The following is a 21,647-nucleotide window of genomic DNA, read 5'->3' as shown; positions in this document are numbered from 1 at the left end:
AACAGTTTACTACCAACGTCTTTGGGTGGGCTGTAGAAGTGAGATTACAGTGAACTATTGGCTGAAGACAGTTTGCACAGTCAAGAGTGTTAAATATAACAGTTCCTGACTTTAAATTTAGGAAGAAGTGATATTACATGTAAGAAATTTACAAAATTTATGCTTTTACATGAGTTTCAAAAGGTTAATGGATATCTTGTCATCTGTAGAAAAAATGGAGTTAACTAATTCATTTGGACACAAACCTATATATCAGATTAAAATTAGTTAGCCATTTCTCTCTGGTAATCACTGGGCAAAAATTTCAAAATTAATTTAAAAAAATGCAAGATATCCATAAACTCCCAAGCTTCACCTGCAAATATTGAGGAAAAAATTGTTGTAGACAAACATTTTTCTATTTCACAAAAATAGGTTTAGTGCGCCATGGAATTTAGTGCACTATTTGACCCCAACCTACAGTCACAGAGGTAGCTGAAAGGCAAATAAAGTATGTTTAAAATGGGCGTAAGGTTAGATTAAAAATGAGAATTTGAGCATCAGACTGTTATTAACAATTTGGTATTCCATCAGTATTTATCAAGAGCAGGATTATAAATTCAATCCTACAAACTCAGGACTAAAGTACCTTCCTTTCTTCAGTATATATGTAGTTTAAACCACAATTCTTTAAATACAGTTTTTTTATGGTCATTTTTGGTGGTGATTTTTTTTTTCCTGCTGAACTGAACAAAGGGAGTGGGGCAAACTGGCCAAATGGCTAAATTTATTGCCCATTAGAAAGTTAGGTCGGACAGAAGCTGGAGGACTACAAAGTCGGGGTAGCGTCCAACCTAATTATCTTGTGATCTACCCCAGTGCTTAATAAGGTGCCCCGCACATACTAAGTGCTTACAGATACCATTAAAAGAGGAGCATACCAAATTTGGTGACCCCAAGAAATTCAATAATCTGGGAACTCTTTCCCGCTCAGAAAACATTAGGCAACCAAAGCCAAAAATAACCAAAGTCTACTTACAGAACAAGTTTCCTGGGACTGCTTGGGCCAAATGGGCCTCTACCAAATGGGTAGAGATGGAAAACAAACTACCTCATAAGTGAGGTTACTTTTTTACTCCACTGTCAGCATAGTTATTTCTCCCAATGTATAGGTCAGAATGATGAGTGTCCCATTGTTCTAAACTCAGCTCAGGTCTCCTCTCAAATCATGCTACAGACCCAGGTAATACAGCCTTGAGCAAATCAATTGTAACTACTGAGTGCTTACTCTGGGCAGAATACTAGACTAAGCACTTGCTAGATTGCAACAGAGTTAGTAGACCCATTCCAAGCCCTAAAGGAGCTTAGTGGAGCTTAGAACCTAGTGGAGGAGACCGACTTGAACATAATCAGTCAATTGTATTTACTGAATGCTTACTCTGCAGAGCACTATACTAAAGCACTTGGGAGAGTATAACATAATAGAGTTGGTAGACCGTTTCCAACCTGATTAACTTGTGTCGACCCCAGCGCTTAGTATGGCGCCTGGCACATAGTGAAAACTTAAAAAATACATTAAAAAAAGCAAACAAAAAGCAAACTGTGGGGCTAGAATAACATCCAGGTGGGCAGAAACAGCCCAGTCCTTTATCCACTTTCACTTCCAGAGGTCAGGGCAAGGTCTAGACCAAGGCAGTACAACAAAGTATGAAATATAGTCTCTAAATGATCGTGCCTGGTTCAAACACCTCAGAGGATAGGGAGTTAAGCCACTTTTTTATGAGTTTGGGCTCATCCCAAGATGACAGATCAACTAATTTTGTCCACTATGTGGATCAGATCCCAGGACAGTCAATGGCTTTCCATAAGTCCTCCAAAAAGGTATCCATGAGTAGGTCTTTTATTCCTGCTTGGAATCCATCTATTGTCTGGTGTGCAAGCTTGCCAGTCTTTAGCCAGAGGAGCAGCCCCCACGCCCCCACACAAAAAAGCAATCCTTACGTTGGAGCCTTTAAACAATTCAGTGTATGACATCTGTCAGGTCACACTGAATTGCCTTTTCCTCCCGTGACACCCACTCACCCTTCATGTTAATTACTTAATACAGCTTCTTGTCAAAATCCAACAGCTTCTACTTCATCCTAATTCTCCTCAACCCCTCAGCTGCCTTTGACACTGTGGACCACCTCCTCCTGGAAATGTTATCTAACCTTGGCTTCACTTACACAGTCCCCTCCTGGTTCTCCTCCTATCTCTGTGACTACTGATTCTCAGTCTCTTCCTCCCCTTAACTGTGGGAGACTTGTCCTTTCTGGAAATAGAAAGGAGGAAGCAGGTTTAAATAATAATGTCCACTTTTTTTGGGGGGGGGGGGGGCGGGAAGGGGAGGTGAGAGATAGCAAGAGTGAGGGAGAAATCAATCTAGAAGGAGCATCATTTATCCAGTTATGTAGTTTCCAGCTCTCACAACTGGTGGTTGAACAGATTCAAAATGCTTAACATACACAGACAACTGACAGACTTTACTACCTTATTGACAGGCAGGAATTAAATAAGCAGCATCACAGACACTAGACAAAGAAACATTAAGTGCCTTGGCACAAGACAGCATGAATCTGATGTTCTGCATTAAGGCTAAATTTTTATTTTTGATCCTTAGTCTTGTTGGGTAGTACAAAAAGTTTAAATTGTCAGTAGAAATGATCAGCAGAGTAACTGGTAGAAAACTACCAGGAAGCTGCAGCACACTCCCAAATTGAGTTCCTGCTTTGTTTCAGTCATGGTCAAAGACCATTGAGAGCAAAGCTTTTGGTGTGGGTGGATGTGTTTTTTTAATCCTGCCCATAGCAAAGTGTTCTTGTGGGATTTAATGCATTTTAATTTCTGCTCCCTGACTACAAACCCTTCACAATCAAAAGAAAAAAGAACAAGGCACTGTCCATTGTAAATTGCTTAAGGTAGCAGCACTGTAGTCCTTATAATAGGAACCAGTTGTCCCTCCTCCACCCCCATCCTTCAACCCCACCCCCAAACCCAGGGTTGGGGGCTCTCCCTCCTCTCCACTCCTGTGAAATGGCTTCCAGGTGGTGGGTAGGACTAAGATCTCATGTCTCACCTCATGCTTTTCCAGCTGCTGTAGGACACTGCTAAGCAGCAGGTACTAGGACAGCCAAGAGGCATCAGTGTGGGAATCCAGGGTTGGGATGTGTGGGGAGAAGGTGGGGTTGGGTGGTAAAGTGTTTTTCCTACCCCTCTCTTGAATGCTTCTGGAGCAGGAAGGCATGTAAAGAAGAGTAAAAGGTGGCTGGGGGACTCAGCCCGGACAAGTGTTGCGCTAGGGTCTGCATGACCACCCCTAACTGCTCCACCCACTTCCACCCCTGCATACCCATCTTGTAGAGACGGCTGATGTGACTCAGCCTTTGTAAAAGGAAAGACTTTGCAGGAACCTCGGCTTTATTTTAGCTTGTTCATTTGGTACAGCAACAGTAGGAAAGGCTGGATTTTATTGAACTGATGACAGAGACAACTGGGCTACACACAACTTTAATTTGTGTTGGGGTGAAGTTGTTGGTCCTCCTGGTTGGAGTTCTGCTCTTCACTTGGGTTATCCAACTTTCCAGGAGATTGTGGCAGTTGAGGGTAAAAAGGACCTACTAGCCAATTGAGGGGTGTGTTGTTAACTAGATAATCCATCACCTCATCTAAGGATTCCTTCATTTTGTGTAGCTGCCCTTTGCTTGAAGTGAGGAGTCCAGCAGACACTTCCTTAAAGGAGGCGGAAGAGTGAAAAACTGTACCCACATCACCTGCCATAGCCACTATATAGCTGGCCTGATCTTGCACATTCTGTGGTAAACCTTGAATAGAGGCTATAAGCGTGTGGCAGGTGACTTGCAGCTGTTGCGTCAGATTGTGGGCCACAGCTAGAGTGCGAGATTCAATGTGCTGTTAAAAAAAAAAAAAGAAAAAAAGAAAGAAGTTAAAGAATCAAGCATAGTTGTTTTAGGTCATCATGAAATATGTGGGTCAAAGATGGGAATTAGGACAGATCACAGAGTTAATTGCAACGAGACTGGGAAAACAAAGAAAAAAAATATATCAGCCTCTCTGACCTCCCTGCCTCTCCCCACTTCACTTTGCTGCCCAGATCACTTTTCTACAAAAACATCAAGTCGATGATTCCCGCCTCCTTAAGCCTCCCATGGCTGCCCATCCACCTCCCTTTCAGAGAGAAACATCTTACCTTTAGCTTTAAGGCACTCAATCACCTTATCCCCTCCTACCTTACCTCACTGCTTTCTTACTACAGCCCAGCCCACATACTTTGCTGCTCTAGTGTCAGCCTGCTCACTGTGCCCCTATCTCATTTACCTCACCACCTATATCTCCCTCACATCCTGCCTTTGATCTGGAACACCCTCCCTCTACATCTCCAACAAATCACTCCCTTCTGTCCCCCACAGCCTTATTGAAGGTACATCGCCTCAAAGAGGCCTTCTTTGACTAAGCCCTCATTTCCTCTTCTCCCTCACCCTTCTACATCATTCTTGCACTTGGATTTGCTCCCTCTATCCACTCCTCCCTTAGCCCCACAGCATTTACCTATATATCATTATGGGCAGGGAATGTGTCTGCCAATTCTGTTGTATTGTACTCTTCTAAGTGCTTAGTACACTGCTCTGCATATAATAAACTCTCAATCCCATTGCTTGATAGCTGTGATTTATGTCTGTCTTCCCCTCTGGACTGTAAGCTCATTATGTGCAGGAAACATGTCTACCAACTCTGCTATATTTTCCTCATCTAAGCACTTAGTACAGTGCTCTGTACACAGTAAGTGCTCAATAAATACAACTGATTGATTTCCACAAGTAGAATGTACTGAAGTAGCTAGCGTCATCCAATACATTATATTCCAATTGTTTGAGCTCAGAGATCAGTTTTCTTTATTAAGTATCTCCTGATACTGGTATGGTTTTTAATAAGTAACTACCCTCAAAAACAATTTGACCTTGAGGAAAAAAAAATTAAGTCTTATTAGATTACTGAATTAGTGGGCCAATAAAGCAGCATGATTTGTTTTTCCTTGATGACTGTTTGGAAGATACCCTTTGAGGAAAAGATATAGGAACTAGGTTTATTTAGTAATAAATTTTGAACAGGACTCGATTATCAAATTCCAAAAGTCATTTTACACACACACACAACAACAACAAAAAAATACTGAGATTCCTTCCCAGCAAAGCAATGAAGTGCCAAAATCTAAATGGCAAGTTAACAGCAAAAAGAGGGAAAAAAATATAGTAAAAAAAGTAATCAATGTTTTCTTTCATTGATTCTGGGGACTTCTAAAAACAGAAGATGTAAGATAAAGCCCAGATATTTGAATACTTTCTGATTTTATTTACACCTAGTTCGAGAACTTGAATACATTTGATTACACAAGTAATGAGAATTAAGCACCACTCCTCCCTACCCTTCATTAACTCTTTCTGCCTTCAAAGACTTATTGAAGGCACATTTCCTCCAAGAGGGCTTCCCTGACTAAGCCCTCCTTTCCTCTTCAACCATTCCCTTCTGCATCACCCTGACTTGCCACCTTTATTCATCCCCCTTCCCAGCCCCACAGCACTTACGTACATATCTGTAATTTATTTATATTAGTGCCTGTTTTCCCCCTCTAGATTGTATGCTCATTATGGGCAGAGAATGTGTCTGTTTGTTGTATTATACTCTCTCAAATGCTTAGTACAGTGCTCTAGATGCAGTAAGCACTCAGTAAACACGATTGACTATTAGAGAAGCACATTTTAGAACAGTGAGGGGCATTTTCCTCTCAAGAGCCAGAAGAATTTTACTGTGCTTTAAGTTATTAATAGAGTCATCCTGGAGCTATGTCTAATCGATACAGCCAGTTGGCACTGACCTCCGCACAGGGTAATTCATCACTGTCACTTTGGCCGATGCATTTCTTCCATTCCATCCAGGAGCGACACAGCTTATCTTGAATGTTTTGGTTGGCATTGTTCATGTTCTCCCTGGCAAATTCAATCTAAAATGGAGAGGAATTCAAGTGACACAAACATGAAAACATTTGACAGTTTCATAACAAAGGTAAGCCAGTAGAGTGCCGATGGGTTCATGCTCAGAGAAACTAAACTAGGGCTAACTAACTAAACCTCCAAAAGTGAAACGATGAGTTCAGAGGTTCCATACTTGATTGGGTCTCTAGAGCTCACTGTAATATTGGCAGTGTGGTAAAAAAAAGCCCAAACGAATAAAAAACAAGCCAAACAACAACAAAAAAAAGCTACCAAAAAAAAATTGTTTTTATTGAGCACTTAATGTTTGCAGAGCACTGTACTAAGTGCTAAATGCTGGGGAATGATAAATTCAATTTATCCAGAACATTAGTGCTATGTCACTCATATTTGATGTTGAAGGCTGGTTTCATACTCAAGAATATAAAATAGAACTCTCTAGGTAGACCTTTTGATTCTCCCACACTCCTTTTTGTCCTTTCTTACTAAGAACTGACAGGGGAAGAACTGGACCAATTCTGAACCTGGATTGAGGATGATGGTTTCACGCTTCTCTCCCTCTCCCACCTCTCATGCTTCCCTTTTGCTCAACACATATATGGCTTCTTAAGAGAAGGAACAGGCAGGGGTTCCCTCAGGGCTCATGAGGTTGGAAGCCTGGTGGTGGCTCTAAATCCCCTGCTTTCTAGTTCGCTTGCTCCAGCCTCCATTCTGCAGGCCTTCTGTACTGTGATTAGAACAACTGCTCCACTTGCCTCATCCCTGAGATCACTGGTCTCAGGAAGTTGAGTAATTTGAACTGACGAGACTGTCAAATGGGTTACGTTTCTTTCCCAAAACATTTAAAATGAGCTAGACACATCAGTGAATTTGAATGCCTGCTTGCAGAACACTAGGTGAAGTGCATTTATAAGAGTGCAATAGAAGTGGGAGGTAATCCCTGCCTACCATGTGCTTATTATCTAAACAGGGAAAGTCAGACAACAGAGAGGAAGAAGAAATGATTAGACTATGTAAATCAATATATACACACAGAAGAGTACCATAGGTGCCTGGGAGGGCAAGAATGCAAAAATAGTTGTTGGAAGGATGTAACCTAGGGTTTTGAAGATGGGGAGAGCAGAGGTCTAGTGTGTTTGAATGGGGAAGAATGTGGTCCAGAGCTCAGAGGGAGGAGGGATGAAAATGAGACACACCAAGAAGATGAGATAGGTAGGAATGGAGACTGAAATGTGGTATAGGAGCAAGGGGGAAAGAATGAGCTGACTGATAGCCAGATATACACATTGACAACTTATTTGAAAAAGTGTTCTCTGCAATTTCCAGTACCCTCCAACTTGTTTTAGTGACAACTAGAGGACACTGGGATTGTCAAAAACTGAACATCTAGTGCTGGCAATCCCAGGTCACATGGTCAAAATCCACTTCTCGCCCCACGCCCTCTGCCCCCATTTTCACTACTAAGGAGAGAAACTAGCTATTCAATCGGATGACACCTGCCAATATTCTAACATCCAGAGGCTCTGAGTGTAGCATCCATGTCTTCTACTCCTATGAAATGAAAACTACAGGTGAAGATCAATGCTCAAGAAATACTGTTTAAGGAATTCTAAACCTGTGATGCTACTGCATTATTTTGGCCTGTCAATAGTTTCAGAGTTGGAGTTGTGTCATCTTCACCAGTTTTAGCTTATCCCTGTTCCGGGAGTTTACAATCTGCTAGTTTTTTTTTTCCTCCTCTTTCCAGGGTCTAGTAAAATTTTTGGCCTATCACGAGGAGCTTAAATCACCACGAGGGTTTACCTCAGTATAAAGAGAGTGACAGATGGAACTTCCTAGTGATTAGACTGCCATGAAGCGTAATGGTTCAGTTCCCCACTCCTTAATTAGTGTTTCGGCACTTACGTTTATGGCCAATAGTCCCTATTTTTTATTAAGATTCTCCTGTCTAAGGTAACTTACCCAAATGTTGTTAGCTAAAGGACTTACCAAGCTGAGGGTGGAATGAAGTTGTGAAATTGTTTCTTGACTTTTGCATTTAGCATTTTCAACCCTGCTCATGGCCTGGTAGTAAGATCGGGCGCGCAGCTTGGTAGACAAAGAGCCGAGTCTAACGTAGTAACTTGGTTTTTGCCCTTGAACATCAGATCCTTCAACTAACTTGGCTTTTTCTGAGGTTGAGGAAAAAGGAAAAATATAGGGTCAAACAGAGGAAGTTCTCATGCTTCTTAACCACACACTGTTCACCTTTCATGAAGCACCTCATCCAAAATGGAGTAGTGATAGAACAGGTCAAATGGAACGAACACCTCTGCCCAACTGTTAGTCCAGTGAAAGAGCACAGTTCTGGAAATGAGGAGAGCTGGGATTTCTAGTGCTGGCTCTGCAAGTAGGGGACTGCTATCAGTGGTGGTTTTTCAATGAAGAACTTTTCAGGGCAACCTACATGGTGGACAGACATGGCAAGAATCCAGGAGAGGACATTTTGGGGAAGTGGAGATTACAGAGGCTGCCCGAAGCAATTGCCTGCTGGGTTATGGAACAATGGCATTATACCATGGTCTGCCTAGTGGAAAGAGCCTGGGCACCAGAGGACTTAAGTTCTAGTGCCAGCTCTGCCACTTGTCTGCTGTGTAACCTTGGGCAAATCATATAACGTCTCTGGGGTTCAGTTACCTCATTTGTAAAGTGGGGGTTAAATCCTACTCCCTCCTATTTAGAGGACTGTGAGCCCCTTGTGGGCAGAGACTGTTTTCAACCTGGTTATCTACACCAGTGCTTGACACAAAGTACGTGCTTAAGTACAATAATAAATAATAATTCAATCTTGCAAGTTTCTCTTTTTTATAAATCTCAGCATGGGCTTCAGTGCACTGAACCCCTGCCCGTTTGTTTCTTGTATTCCATGAGCCCAGTGAGAACAGGACAGAGTGGAGCTGCCCAAGCCAAAGGCACTATAATCAATTCCTCCACCCAGGCCCTCAGTGCTGAAGTCTCAGGACCGCAACCCACCATTCTTGGCAAGAGACTCCATTATTACAACTCCAGACGCAAGGCCTCTCTGAAGCAGAGACCTTAGTATCCCCAGTATGAATTGTCATCAGTTGTATTTGAGCACTTCCTGTGTGCTGAGCACTGTATTGAGCCCATCACTTGTCTAATTATGAAAAAAGTATTTTAAGTGGCAGGACTAAAATTAGTTTACCTAATTCTTCTTCCGTGAGTGGGAGGTACTGATCTACAAGAAACTCTGATTTGGTAAGGGCATTTTCCACTTGATTACTCATGATCTGTACAACTCGGCTTCCCAAAACAGTGTTAATGCTTTCATTCACTGCTCCTCTAGTCTTGTCCACAACTCCAGTAATGGTCTGAGTGACAGAATCCCTGGCTCCACTCATGGTAGTAGTTACAGCATCTTTTGCACCCACGACTGCACCCTTGGCACTCGCAACAACCTGAAAGGAGAGATTTAACAGCCTTGTGAGTTAACCATAAAACACTTTACGTGTCAACAAAAAAACAATACAATGGGAGAAAAACTCTGGCAGGAAAAACAAACCCATAAGTCTCTTAGGTTGGATTCACTACAGAATATGAAGAATTTTTCCTCGGAAGAGCTAGTCCTAGAGAAATATAAACCAGAGCAGCTGATGGACCCATATCAAATTTGGGGCTTCGAGACTGGAGACAGAATTTGCAAATACCTTCTTCCACTGTACTGGAGTCGTACAAGCAAATTAAGTTGTTTATTGTGGATGCTGACTTTATTTTGAGCAGAGGGGTGAAATTGGGGTGGGGCAAAAACGGAGGGAGACAAGGGATGGTCTTTGCCTCCTCCACTGTCACAGTCAATACCAATCAATTGGCAGTGGCTACAGTTCCAGCTCAAGTTAGGTAGGTAAGCAGTCATGTGCCTTCTGACTGCCCCAAGATGGCCACAGCTCGGGACATTTTTGATGGTACCCATACTGGAGGCCTAATCAAGATGGATGCCCTACCACCCCCCATCCCTCTACCACATTCATTCCTTCAATTCTATTTACTGAGAGCTTACTATGTGCAGAGCACTGTACTAAATGCTTGGAATGTACAATTCGGCAACAAAATTGCCACATGCCACATGCGTGGCAATCATCTTTAGTTCTCTATTAGAGGATTTTCTGCTTCTCCTGAGCTCAAAATTAAGGGATTTGTAAAATTTTTAAAACAGCAATAATAATAATAAAAAGACAAAAAAACACCTCAATATGGCAGGGAGGGATGGGGCAGTCAGAAGCTGACAGTACTGCTCATGCTTTGGCCTGGAGAGGAATAAAGCAGTGTGATTCGTACGTGTAGGGGGGTAAATCCAGAGTAGTTTTCTGTGTTGGTCCTTCCTGGAGAGTGCCTTCTGTAAATTCTCAGGCTGGGCACTGGAAAAAGTGGTATCTCTGGTCTGGGAAGGACAAACCTGGGCTCTCAGCTTCCTGCTGGCATAGATGTAGTAGAGTAGGTGGCTGAGGAGCAGGGGTAACAGATAAGCAGGGCAGGTGGCTGGCAGCAAAAGTGCCTTGGGTGGGTCAGGGGACAAGCTTCTCCCACTCAACATGGAGCTTGCTGACCCCAGAGGAAATTGTATGGGACAGCAGCAGCCATTGTGTGTCCCTGTGAGGTGGGATTAGGTCTGGGCAGGAGGGTACAAGGGCTCACCCAGGAGGGAAAGGGGGAGTGCAGGGTGTCCTGCGCTGTCCTAAGGCTCTCTGAAAGTGGTGCACAATAAGGATAAGCAGCAGCAAGCATGAGTCAGTTTAGACACTTTCCTGGTCTTGCCCAAACTGTTTCCCTCCTCACCACAACTTCCTACATTTCCTGCTCTAGCTTCGGAAAGACCACGGGTCTAGTGATCAGGAGAGCTGAAAAACAGTGTCTCAGTGAGAAGCAAGATACAGTGGGTACTGAGTATTCACTGTATTCATGCTTCCACAAATGAAGTACAATTGAAGACAGCTGACTGATCTACTTCCCTCTGAGCCATGAGTGAGGCAGTGTTATACTTTGTACTGGGTAGGGTGTTTCTGCTTTCAGAAGCATCTCATTCATTTTAGATATGGCCTGTTATCTTCTAAGCAGCACCGCAAAGATGAGAAAGTACAGATGTACGAAAGATTTGAGCCCCAACAGTTTGCTACCATTGTCTTTGGGTAGGCTGTAGAAGTGGGATTACAGTGCACTTTTGGCTGAAGACAGTCTGCACAATCAATTTGTTACATATACCAGTTACTGATTTTAAAATTAGGAAGAAATGACATTACCTGTAAGATATTTATTAAATCTATGCTTATACATGGCTGTCTTCAAATTTGATTTTTAAAATGTTAATGGGTATCTTATTTTCCATACAAAAAAAGACTTAACTAGTTTACTTGGTCACAAACATTTTTCTCAAACTAGAATTGGCCATTTCTCTCTGGTAATTAGAGAAATTAATTCCTACAAAAATAATATCCACTAACATATTACAAATCGCACTTAAACATACCTCATCTGATGACTGATTTAATATAGGTAGTCTCTCTTCAATTCTGTCCAATCCCACGCATGCGTAGTTGTTGGCAAGTGCAACTAAAGGAGAGAGAAAATTGGAAAGTTGGTGTGCACACCTCTTTTAAACTTGAGAGCATTTCTAAAAAAACTTTCACCTGCAAATATTGAGGAAATGTGTTAGTCAAATATTTTTCTTAGTTCATAAAAATAGGTTTTGTGAGTCATTCTATGATCTCATCCTACAGTCACCAGAAGTAGGTGAAAGGCAAGTTAGATGTAAAGCATGTGAAAGGATAGATTAAAAATAAGAAATTGAGCAAGAGGCTGTTAATTGTTAATCTGGTATTGCATCAGTGTTTATCAGGGGAATGATTATGAGTTCAACCTTACAAACCCAGGACTAAAGTACCTTCCCTCTGCATTGTAAGCCACAATTCTTCAAATATCATTTTTCTATAGTCATTTGGTATCTCCCCACCCTCACACTGAGTGAGCAATGTGAGTGGGGAACAACTCTCCAACAACCTAAATTTATCCTCCAGTAGAAAGTTAGGCACAACAGAAGGAGCAGATCAAATTGGTGATCCTTAGAAATTCAACAATTCATTCAATCGTATTTACAGAACCCTTACTGTATGCAAAGCGCTCTCTTGAGGAACTCAGAGGCTCTCTGCAAGAAAACAATTGGCAACGAAAAACGTACTGAACAAGTTTCCTACGACTGCTTGAGGCAAATGGGCCTGTCTATATAGAGACAGAAACTAAACTACCTCATAAGAGGAGGAGTACCTCAGATATTCCATTGTCCCCACAGTTCTTAGTGCCAAGCTTTAGGTCAGAATGATGAGTGCCCCATTGTTCTACAATCTGCTCAGCAGTTTCCTCTCAATCATGCAGATAATATAGCTTTATCAATAGTATTAGCTGAATGCTTATTCTGGGCAGAACACCAAATTAAGAGTGCAATAGAGTTAGTAGACTCAATCCCTGTGTTTAAAGAGTTTAGGATCTAGTGTAGGAGACAGATAGGAACATAATCAATTGTATTTACTGAGAGCTTACTGTGTGCAGAGCACTGAACTAAGGACTGGGGAAGAATACAAAACAGAGTTGGTAGACGCATTCCCTGCTCACAATGGTTTTATAGTTTAGACGGGAAGACACTGATATAAATTAGTTATGTAGATAAGTACTGTAAGGCAGGGGAGTGGGGGGTGTAGGGATGTCTGTGTGTGTGTTCATTCAATAGTATTTATTGAGTGCTTACTATGTGCAGAACACTGCACTAAGCTCTTGGAATGTACAATTCGGCAACAGATAGAGACAATCCTTGCCGTGTGTGTGTGTATATATATATATATATATAAAGGGTGCCAAGCCAAGTGCAAGGACTATGCATATGAAGAGGGAGGGTGTTCCAGGCCAGAGGTAGTGTGAGTAGGTGGCATGAGAGCAAATCAGTTTTCCAAGGGAGTGGGTGTAGATGGAGAATAAAAGACGACACAGAACTGAGCCTTGAGGGGCTCCCATAGTTAGGGAGTGGAAGACAGATGAGGAGCTTGCAAAAGAGATTGAGAATGAAAGCCCAGCGAGACAGGAGAACCAGGAGAGGACAGTGTCAGTGAAACCAAGGTTGAATAATGTCTCCAGATTGAATAATGTTTCCAGAAAGGGAAGGCCATAAGTTATGTAAATTACAGGTGAGGGGAAATAGCAGTTTAAAGAGCTGTACTTAAGTGCTGGGATGTATGTGTGTGTGGGGGGTGGGGGGGTAGAATAAAAATAACTTACTGTGTGGTTCCAGTTTCTGAAAGATTGGCAGAGCAGTTGTTACAGTTACTGCAGCGATGGTCTTCAGTCCCTTTTCTGCTATCTCACATACTGATTTCAGATAGGGGTAGTTATCTTTTGTGTTGATGTAGACAGAGGACATGATGTCATAGGTGGAACTCACCAGAGGAAGATTGGTTACTCTGGTTACCACATTCTGTGCATCCAGAAGCCCAAAGGGGGAGTGGGAAAACAAAATAAAAAAAAACCAAACAAAAAACCATAAATACATTCAAATTTTCAAAAGGAGTAGAGTCTGAAAAGTAAATATTATTTTTTAAATCCATACCTGTTGAGGACCAACAGCAACAGAAGCCATTTCTATTTCTTGATACTTGCAGAACTTGAAAACAAGACATAACATTAGAATATTATTTGGATCACTGTACAATATGCTTATTCAGTTCTTAGCAGCCCCACACATCATAAGCTCCCAACAGTTAATTTGCAAATGTCTAGTGGGCTTAATTTCTACCAAAATTTACATTCTCCAGCTAAATTATGGAATAAGTCATCAAGACTGGTATCCTTGAGATTCAGCTTACTTCCCTCAAATCCCACAATGATGTTCTTCCCCTACTAAACTCAGTGTGCATCAATAATTTCAGCTACACTTGCACACATGAACATTATCTCAGCAATAGTAGCCTGATCTTTGTATAGGATGGAAAGGCAGAGAAGATTATTCATTCATTCAATAGTTTTTATTGAGCACTTACTATGTGCAGAGCACTGTACTAAGCTCTTGGAATGTACAAATCGGCAACAGATCGAGACAGTCCCTGCCCACTGACGGGTTTACAGTCTAATGGGATTATCCACAATCATTAAAAATAACTTTAAACATGGCATGTAAATGCACTTCGAGGGTAAGGGGAAAAGTGTTCGCTCAATCTTTCAGGGCGGACAAGCCTCCAGAATGTCAATGCATAAGTATCTTTAGAGACAGAGCCACATTTAGGAGTGTTTTCCATATAACTAGACCTGAGAGATTACAGCATAAAGATTTTTTTTGGGGGGGGAGGTGTCAGATTTCCCTCAAAGATGTTTTCTCTAAAATTTTACCAAAAAATACCAACCCACTGCAGTTTAAAAGTAATTTTAGTTCTGATTGGTGAAGTCATATGTGAGATAAATGATATAGGGAGGAAAGTGGGCAGAAGTCAAAAGTGAGATACTGGTATCAAGTTTCTCTGAAGAGTCCTTAATTGTAGTATTTGTTGAGCTCTAAATTATTAGCAATAATAATTATGATACTTGTTAAGCACTTTCTATGTGCCAAGCATTGTTCTAAGCACTAGGGTAGATACAAGGTAGTCAGGTTGGACACAGTCCCTGTCCCACATAGGGTTCACACTCTTAATCTCCATTTTACAGATGAGGTAACGGAGGCTCAGAGAAGTGCATTGACTGGCCCGAGGTCACACAGCAGACATGTGGCAGAGAGGAGATTAGAACCCATGACCTTCTGACTCCCAAGGCCCATGTTCTACCCACTAAGCCACGCTGCTTCTCCAAATTTGACGTTAATGATCAAAATGAAAAGATGAGTTTTGTAGTAGTGGGGGCCTGGTGGCAAGTTATTCTGGTCATATCCATTTTAGCACTTTTGAGATTCTCAGGAATAGCTTAAATGCAAGTCTGTCAAAGTAATGCCAAAATGGCGCTTGTGGGCAACTGTATTAGATGGCTCACTGCATATTAGGGGGAACATACAAAGAGTAAAATAGAACTGATTTCTGCTCTTGAGCTGACTGCAATCTTAGGAGGAGAAAGTCATAAAAACGAAATGAGAAAAACTGATTCAACTGTTTCAAGCGCTATCCAACAATAGCGCTGAGGTGACCAATGGAATATCATACTGTAGAATATGTGACAAGCGTTAATATCTCACTCCATATTTCACAGCATCCTTGTTAGAGATGACAAGGAAAAAGAACTTGAGATTTACAAGCAAGACACAGGCACCCTCATCTTACAGGGAAGCAGCTTCTACTAGAATAATGATCAGACTTCCCCATGAGTCACTACTGTACTAGTCAGACAACTACAAAATTTTCTGTATCAGTTTCACCGTGTGATTTGTGACTCATGTGACCAGCTGTAAAGGGGGGGGGGGGGGGCGCTCCATTAATTCTTAATTTCCTACAGAAATGTGTACCATAGAATTTGGCACCTTACCCACTCAAAACCCACTCATTCGTTTACTGTGTGTTTACAGTTAGCGCTTACTGTGTGCAGAGCACTGCACTAAACAGTTGGGAAAGTACAATACAACAACAAACAGTGACATTCGAACCAAGTTATTTTTCCAGCATTTTCTAATAATGGTAAATCGGGGGAAGGGCACCAGCAACTGAAGTCTCTCTAAGTGATTCACAGATTCCAACGTTTCACTTACAAGTCGCAAATACCCGTTTGACTAATGGTGATTATAGAGTCTCCCGTCGACGTGAACTCCTGGAGGACAAGGATCATTCCCACTTACCCTTTTCTACTCTCTCAAGCCCTGGTACAGCACAGTGCTCACAGTAAGGGCTTAATAAATACCACCGATTGAGAACAGTGGATGAGTTTCGGTTCTGTTCTGAGGTTTCAGGACCAAGAACTGTTCTAAAAAACCGATTACGGTGCATAGCAGTTTGCAAAGTGCTTCGCACTCTTTCTTTCCCATCATTTGTTGTTCCAGTTGGGGCCGAATACGTCGAGCGAGTAGGCGGGCAGGGGGTAACACTTGTCGGCCAAAAGGAAAAGAAGGTATAAAATGCACAGCGAAGTAGCAAGGCGAAGTGGATAAAACACGGGCGGGAGTCAGACAGTTATGGGTTTTAATCCCAGCTCTGCCACTTGTCTGCTGGGTGACCTTGGACAAGTCACTTCACTTCTCTGGGCCTCAGTTACTTCATCTGTAAAAGGGGGATGGAGAATCTAAGCCCCAGGTGGGACAGGGACTGTTTCCAATCTGATTTGCTCGTGGCTCAGTGGATAGAACCCGGGCTTGGGAGTCAGAGATCATGGGTTCGAATCGCGGATCTGCCACTTGTCAGCTGTGTGACTGTGGGCAAGTCACTTAACTTCTCTGTGCCTCAGTTCCCTCATCTGTCAAATGGGAATTAACTGTGAGCCTCACGTGGGACGACCTGATTACCCTGTATCTACCCCAGCGCTTGGAACAGTGCTCTGCACATAGTAAGCGCTTAACAAATACCAACATTATTATCATTATCCACCCCAGCGCTTGGTACCGTGCCTCGCATACAGTAAGCGCTTAACAAATACCACAGTTATTACTAATAATATAAAGCACCTGTCCGTTAAGGTGCCTCTCCATTCAGAGAAATCTTTCCGATCGGACAACGGCAGAGTACCGGACTATAGTTTGGTAGAGAGCAACAGAATTCATACGGAAAAAGCACAACCCCTGATAGAGGGTTGGCAGCAGAGAGCATCTCTAATTCACCCGCATCTAAAACAAAGACCGAAACCACCACCGACCTCATTCGCGGCTGCTATCGTGGGCAGGGAATGTATCTGTTTATTGTTGTAGTGCACTTTCCCAAGCGCTCAGTACAGTGCTCCGCACACAGTAAGCGCTGTGAGTCCCACACGGGACAGGGGCTGTGTCCAGCCCGATCTGCTTGGATCCCCACCAGCGCTCAGTACGGCGCCCGGCACGGAATAAGCGCTTTTTAAAAAAGACGATTTTTAGCAATATGATTGAATGAATGGATCGCACCGAACGCGGGGAGGCAGGAGATGGAGAAGAGCCGACTTTTTTTTTTTTTTGCAAAGTGAGAGCGCACCGGTGGTGATCGGCAGCAATCTAACTAGCCCTCTGTGCTGCGAGTCATCGATTTGGTGAAGCGCTAGGTACAGTGCTCAGCACACAGTAAGCGCTCAGTCAATACGCATGGATGAACCCGGCCAAGGCACTCAGCTGGGGTGAGAAAGAGACCTAATACCCACAGATGGAGGCAAGGGGATCCCCTACCCTTACCGTCCCACCGCACCGCGTTGATCTGCGACGCTCCGACCAGTGAAGGTACCCGCCCAGACGCCCCGTTATAAATCCTACAGCGCTCGCCGCCGCCTGTTCTTCTCGCGAGATTTCCCACCCCCGTCCTTCGCAATGGGAGCGGCGTTTAGCCTTCCGCTTTCTATCGAGAGGCTGGCGCGTTGTAGCGAGAGTCCGTGCGCATCCTCGTGGCTCAGTGGAAAGAGCCCGGGCTGTCGTGGGTTCTAATCCCTACCGCCCCCCCCCACACACACACTTGTCTGCTTTCTGACTATGGGCAAGCCACTTCATTTCTCTGGTCCTCAGTGGCCTCATCTGGAAAATGGGGATGAAGCCCCGGTGGGACCACCTGATCACCGTGTATCTCCCCCAGCGCTTATGTGCTCGGCGCATAGTAAGCGCTTAACAAACACAAGCAGCGTGGCTCAGTGGAAAGAGCCCGGGCTTGGGAGTCAGAGAGCAAGGGTTCGAATCCCGACTCTGCCACTTGTCAGCTGTGTGACTGTGGTCAAGTCACTTCACTTCTCTGGGCCTCAGTTACCTCATCTGTAAAATGGGGATTAACTGTGAGCCTCACGTGGGACAACCTGATGACCCTGTAGAACAGTGCTCGGTATATAGTAAGCGCTTAACAAATACCAGCATTATTATTATTATTATACACCGTGTAAGCATTCACTTGTGCGTACGGTGGGGAGAAGCCTCACTAACAGCTATTAGTGCTGAACCTGAAGAAGAATCGAAGAATGCCCTCTGGCAAGCGAGACGTTCATGAATGTAATAACTTATTTGCATCAGCCACAACTTCCCCAGGCTTGTTGCCCTAAAAAGTGGGTTTGAGGACCTATTTTCAGTAAAATAGGTCTTTTTTCAGTATTTTTCAGTAGAGAAGCAGCGTGGCTCAGTGGAAAGAGCCCGGGCTTAGGAGTCAGAGGTCATGGGTTCAAATTCCTACTCTGCCCCTTGTCAGCTGTGTGACTGTGGGCAAGTCACTTCACTTTTCTGTGCCTCAGTTCCCTCATCTGTAAAATGGGGATGAAGACTGTGAGCCTCACGTGGGACAACCTCATTCCCCTGTATCTACCCCCAGGCTTAGAACAGTGCTCTGCACGTAGTAAGCGCTTAGCAAATACCAACATTATTATTATTATTAAACAATCTGCTCTCTTTTCTTTGAGTCATGTGAGTCATCTATCATGACTCCTTTAAATTTCAAGATCCCTAAAGGCGTGTAGTGTGTGGCAATCCCCCGCCTTTGGTGCTTCCCTGCAGCTGAAGCCAACACTTTTGCATAAAAATGCCCTTCCGTTCCCAGGTCATTCACCCCTCTTATTTTCTAAAGCCTTGAATCAGTTTCCTCTGCAACTTTTAAGCTTCCTCTAAAAGGTTTCACAACATACCCAGGCTAAAGGTGAAATGGGAGGTCACCCGGCTGGACGTGATGATACAAATGTCTGTGATTGTAATGTCTCACCACAAGCCGAATGCTTTACATCCTTGCCATTCATTGTTCTTTTAATGAAGCAAATCTGGAAATTTACAAGAAACATTTAAGTTCTGTGTGGCGTAGTAAGGTTGAGGAAGACATAGGAGAGTGAGGCAGCACCATACCTTGCCAGATTTTAGACTTGGGCTGAAGTGTGGATCATGTCATGCCAGAGCAGACTCAAATGTAGGAAGGGTGCCCCCTATTTTTTCCATCACGTTCTAGCAAAATGTCATAAACACATGTGTCTTAGCGGAACTAGGGGGAATTATTGAATAATAGCAAGTCATCTATGTGACCAGAGACTAGGGCTGAAATTGTGTTGATTCTTCCATAATTATCTTCCAGATCCACCCCTTCTCTCAAAAAGCTTCCACCCTGGTCATGACTACTGCCATTAGCCTCCCTGCTCATCTCCATACTGCTGCATGAATCACCTTCTTGAAGCATCATATGGTATATATCTCTTCATTCCTCAGAAACCTTCAGTGATTATCCATCTTCACATCAAGCAGAGGTTCTTTATCATCAGCTTCAAGCCTCTCCACCAGCTCTCTCCAGCTTACCTATCAGCTTCTTTTTAAATGATGTTTGTTAAACACGTACATGCTAGGCACTGTACTAAGCACTGGGGTAGATACAACATAATCAAGTTGGGCACAGTCCATGTTCCACATGGGGCTCACAGTCTTAACCCCCATTTTACAGATGAGGTAACTGAGGCACAGAGAAGTCAAGTGAGTTGCCCCAAGTCACATAGCAGACAAGTGGCAGAGCCCGGATTAGAACCAAGGTCTTCTGACTTCCAAGGTTTCCACTAGGCCTTGCTGCTGCTTTTCGCTAGGCCTTGCTGCTGCTTTTCACTCACTACTCCCTCACTCCCCTTCTAACTACCTCAGTCCTAATTTTCCCACCTCTGACCCCTAAGCTCATGCTTTTCCCTCAGTCTGGGACTTCATCATCACCATTATCAGAGATATGTTTTCAGCATTTACTATGGATTCCTTCACCCCTCCAATCCACCATCTGAAACACCCGCCTAACATCCAACCCACTCCAGGAAACCTTCCCTGATTAATTCATAACACTCCAGTCACATCAGACTGGCACCCATCCTTAGCATTTATTTGCTTTAAGCCAGCCCTTGGCATGAATGTACAGATGTATATTTCTATTTATAGGTACACTCAATTATTTGTTTAGCTGTTTCATCCTGGTATTCTTCCTCATGCTTTCACTATCCGTAAATACTTTTCATTTGCTTTTACCCCATGAGATTGTTGGCTCCTTGAGGGCATGGAACATGCTTCTTGCTACTGACCTACTCTGTCATACAGCTCCCAACACTCAGTAGGCAATCAAAATCCACTAGTGCTACAACATACAAAAGGAGCTGGGACTGCTTCTACTACCTGATTCTAGTAGCTGATTCTGGTTTCTCCACTGTACCTCATCTACAGCCTTTCCTGAGCACTTCCATGCAGGGTACAGTACTAGTAACGGACAATAGATGGAAGCTTTGGGCCTTATTCTTCGATCATTCAAATGCATTTATTGAACACTTACTGTGTGCAAAGCAACAACAACGCTTGGGAGGGTACAATATGTCAATATGAGAAAGTCTCCCTCTCCTCTTTCTGCACCCAAAAGAGACTGCATAGAACTTCAGGGAAAAAATTGCTGCTGGAGAAACTATCTTGTCTTCTACCCCTCTTCCCTCGTTGTGGGCCGGGAATGTGTCTATAGTTATATTGTACTCTCCCAAGTGTTTAGTACAGTGCTTTGCACACGGTACAGGAAAAGACATTTTGCACGAAATCTAATTTAAAAACAGCCACCTTTGCTTAGTTGCTTCCCATTAGTGATCTAACACTCATATAAAATGGAAATTTAGTGCTTCGGATTTCTTTGAGGCCCTGACAGCCCTTCAAAAAGATTTCTAAAAATCACACCAAAACAAAGCCTTTCCTCTGGGCAAGCAATCTCTTTATTTCCAAAGAATCTAGTTAAGTCTGTAACATTATCTTAGCCTGGGCAAGTGCGCATGTAGCTTTAGATAGTTTACAATTATAAATTTAAGCTTTGAACTCCTGGCCAATGTAGATCCAGCTTCTTGACTAACAGAAGGGAGAAGAGATTCATTTCCAAGATAAGGGTGGACTGATTAATGTCCACCTGTAGGAATTTAGTCACTTAACCTCCTTTGATAAGGCTTGCTCAACTTTACAGAATAACCTTTGTCCTAGGTCATCTGTTTCCCAACCCTGGGGCTCAGCTGACTAGTAGGTCATGGGTTATATGATAAGTGGGTCACTGACTTCTCTAAAGTCAATATTTGCGTAATCTGGGTTAAGAAGCACAGAGGAAAGTTGAGACATCAAAGAGAGAATTAGTCCTGCCTCTCCGGAGCACCTTAACAATAACCATAATTGTGGTATTTGTTAAAAACTTACCATATGCCAAGAATTATAGTAAGCACTAGGGCAGATAGAAACAAGCTAATCAACAAGCTAATACAGTCCCTGTCTCTCATCGGGCTCACAGTCGAAGTAGGAGGGAGAAGAGGTATTGAATCCCCACTTTATGGGTGAGAAAACAGTGGCACAGAGAAGTTAAATGATTTGCCCCAGATCACAGCAGGCAGGTGGCAGAGCTGGAATTAAAACCCACATCTTTAGCTCCTCCCACTAGACCACACTGCTTCTCAGTTTCTCAGAGGAGAGAGACAGAAAGAAATAGTTCTTGGCACAGACACAGAAGCTGGAGA

At 43.1% G+C, this 21,647-nt stretch overlaps 1 protein-coding gene across 1 annotated transcript; it reads right to left on the bottom strand.

The window, feature by feature from the left end:
• Nucleotides 1-3,417: 3,417 nt before the first annotated feature.
• LOC100077461 (perilipin-2-like) lies at nucleotides 3,418-17,465 on the bottom strand. The gene is made up of 8 exons (XM_029056102.2): nucleotides 17,377-17,465; nucleotides 13,669-13,722; nucleotides 13,341-13,536; nucleotides 11,545-11,627; nucleotides 9,229-9,481; nucleotides 8,013-8,194; nucleotides 5,909-6,034; nucleotides 3,418-3,927 (listed from the first exon to the last, which is right to left on the bottom strand). The coding sequence occupies exons 2-8, from the start codon at nucleotides 13,696-13,698 to the stop codon at nucleotides 3,526-3,528; spliced, it is 1,272 nt and encodes a 423-aa protein (XP_028911935.1). The 5' UTR covers nucleotides 13,699-13,722; nucleotides 17,377-17,465; the 3' UTR covers nucleotides 3,418-3,525.
• Nucleotides 17,466-21,647: the final 4,182 nt, after the last annotated feature.

This window comes from Ornithorhynchus anatinus, chromosome X5, assembly GCF_004115215.2.
Source record: "Ornithorhynchus anatinus isolate Pmale09 chromosome X5, mOrnAna1.pri.v4, whole genome shotgun sequence".
Taxonomy (NCBI): domain Eukaryota; kingdom Metazoa; phylum Chordata; class Mammalia; order Monotremata; family Ornithorhynchidae; genus Ornithorhynchus; species Ornithorhynchus anatinus.
Note: the sequence above shows the minus strand (reverse complement) of the source record. Positions and strands in the feature narration are given on the sequence as shown.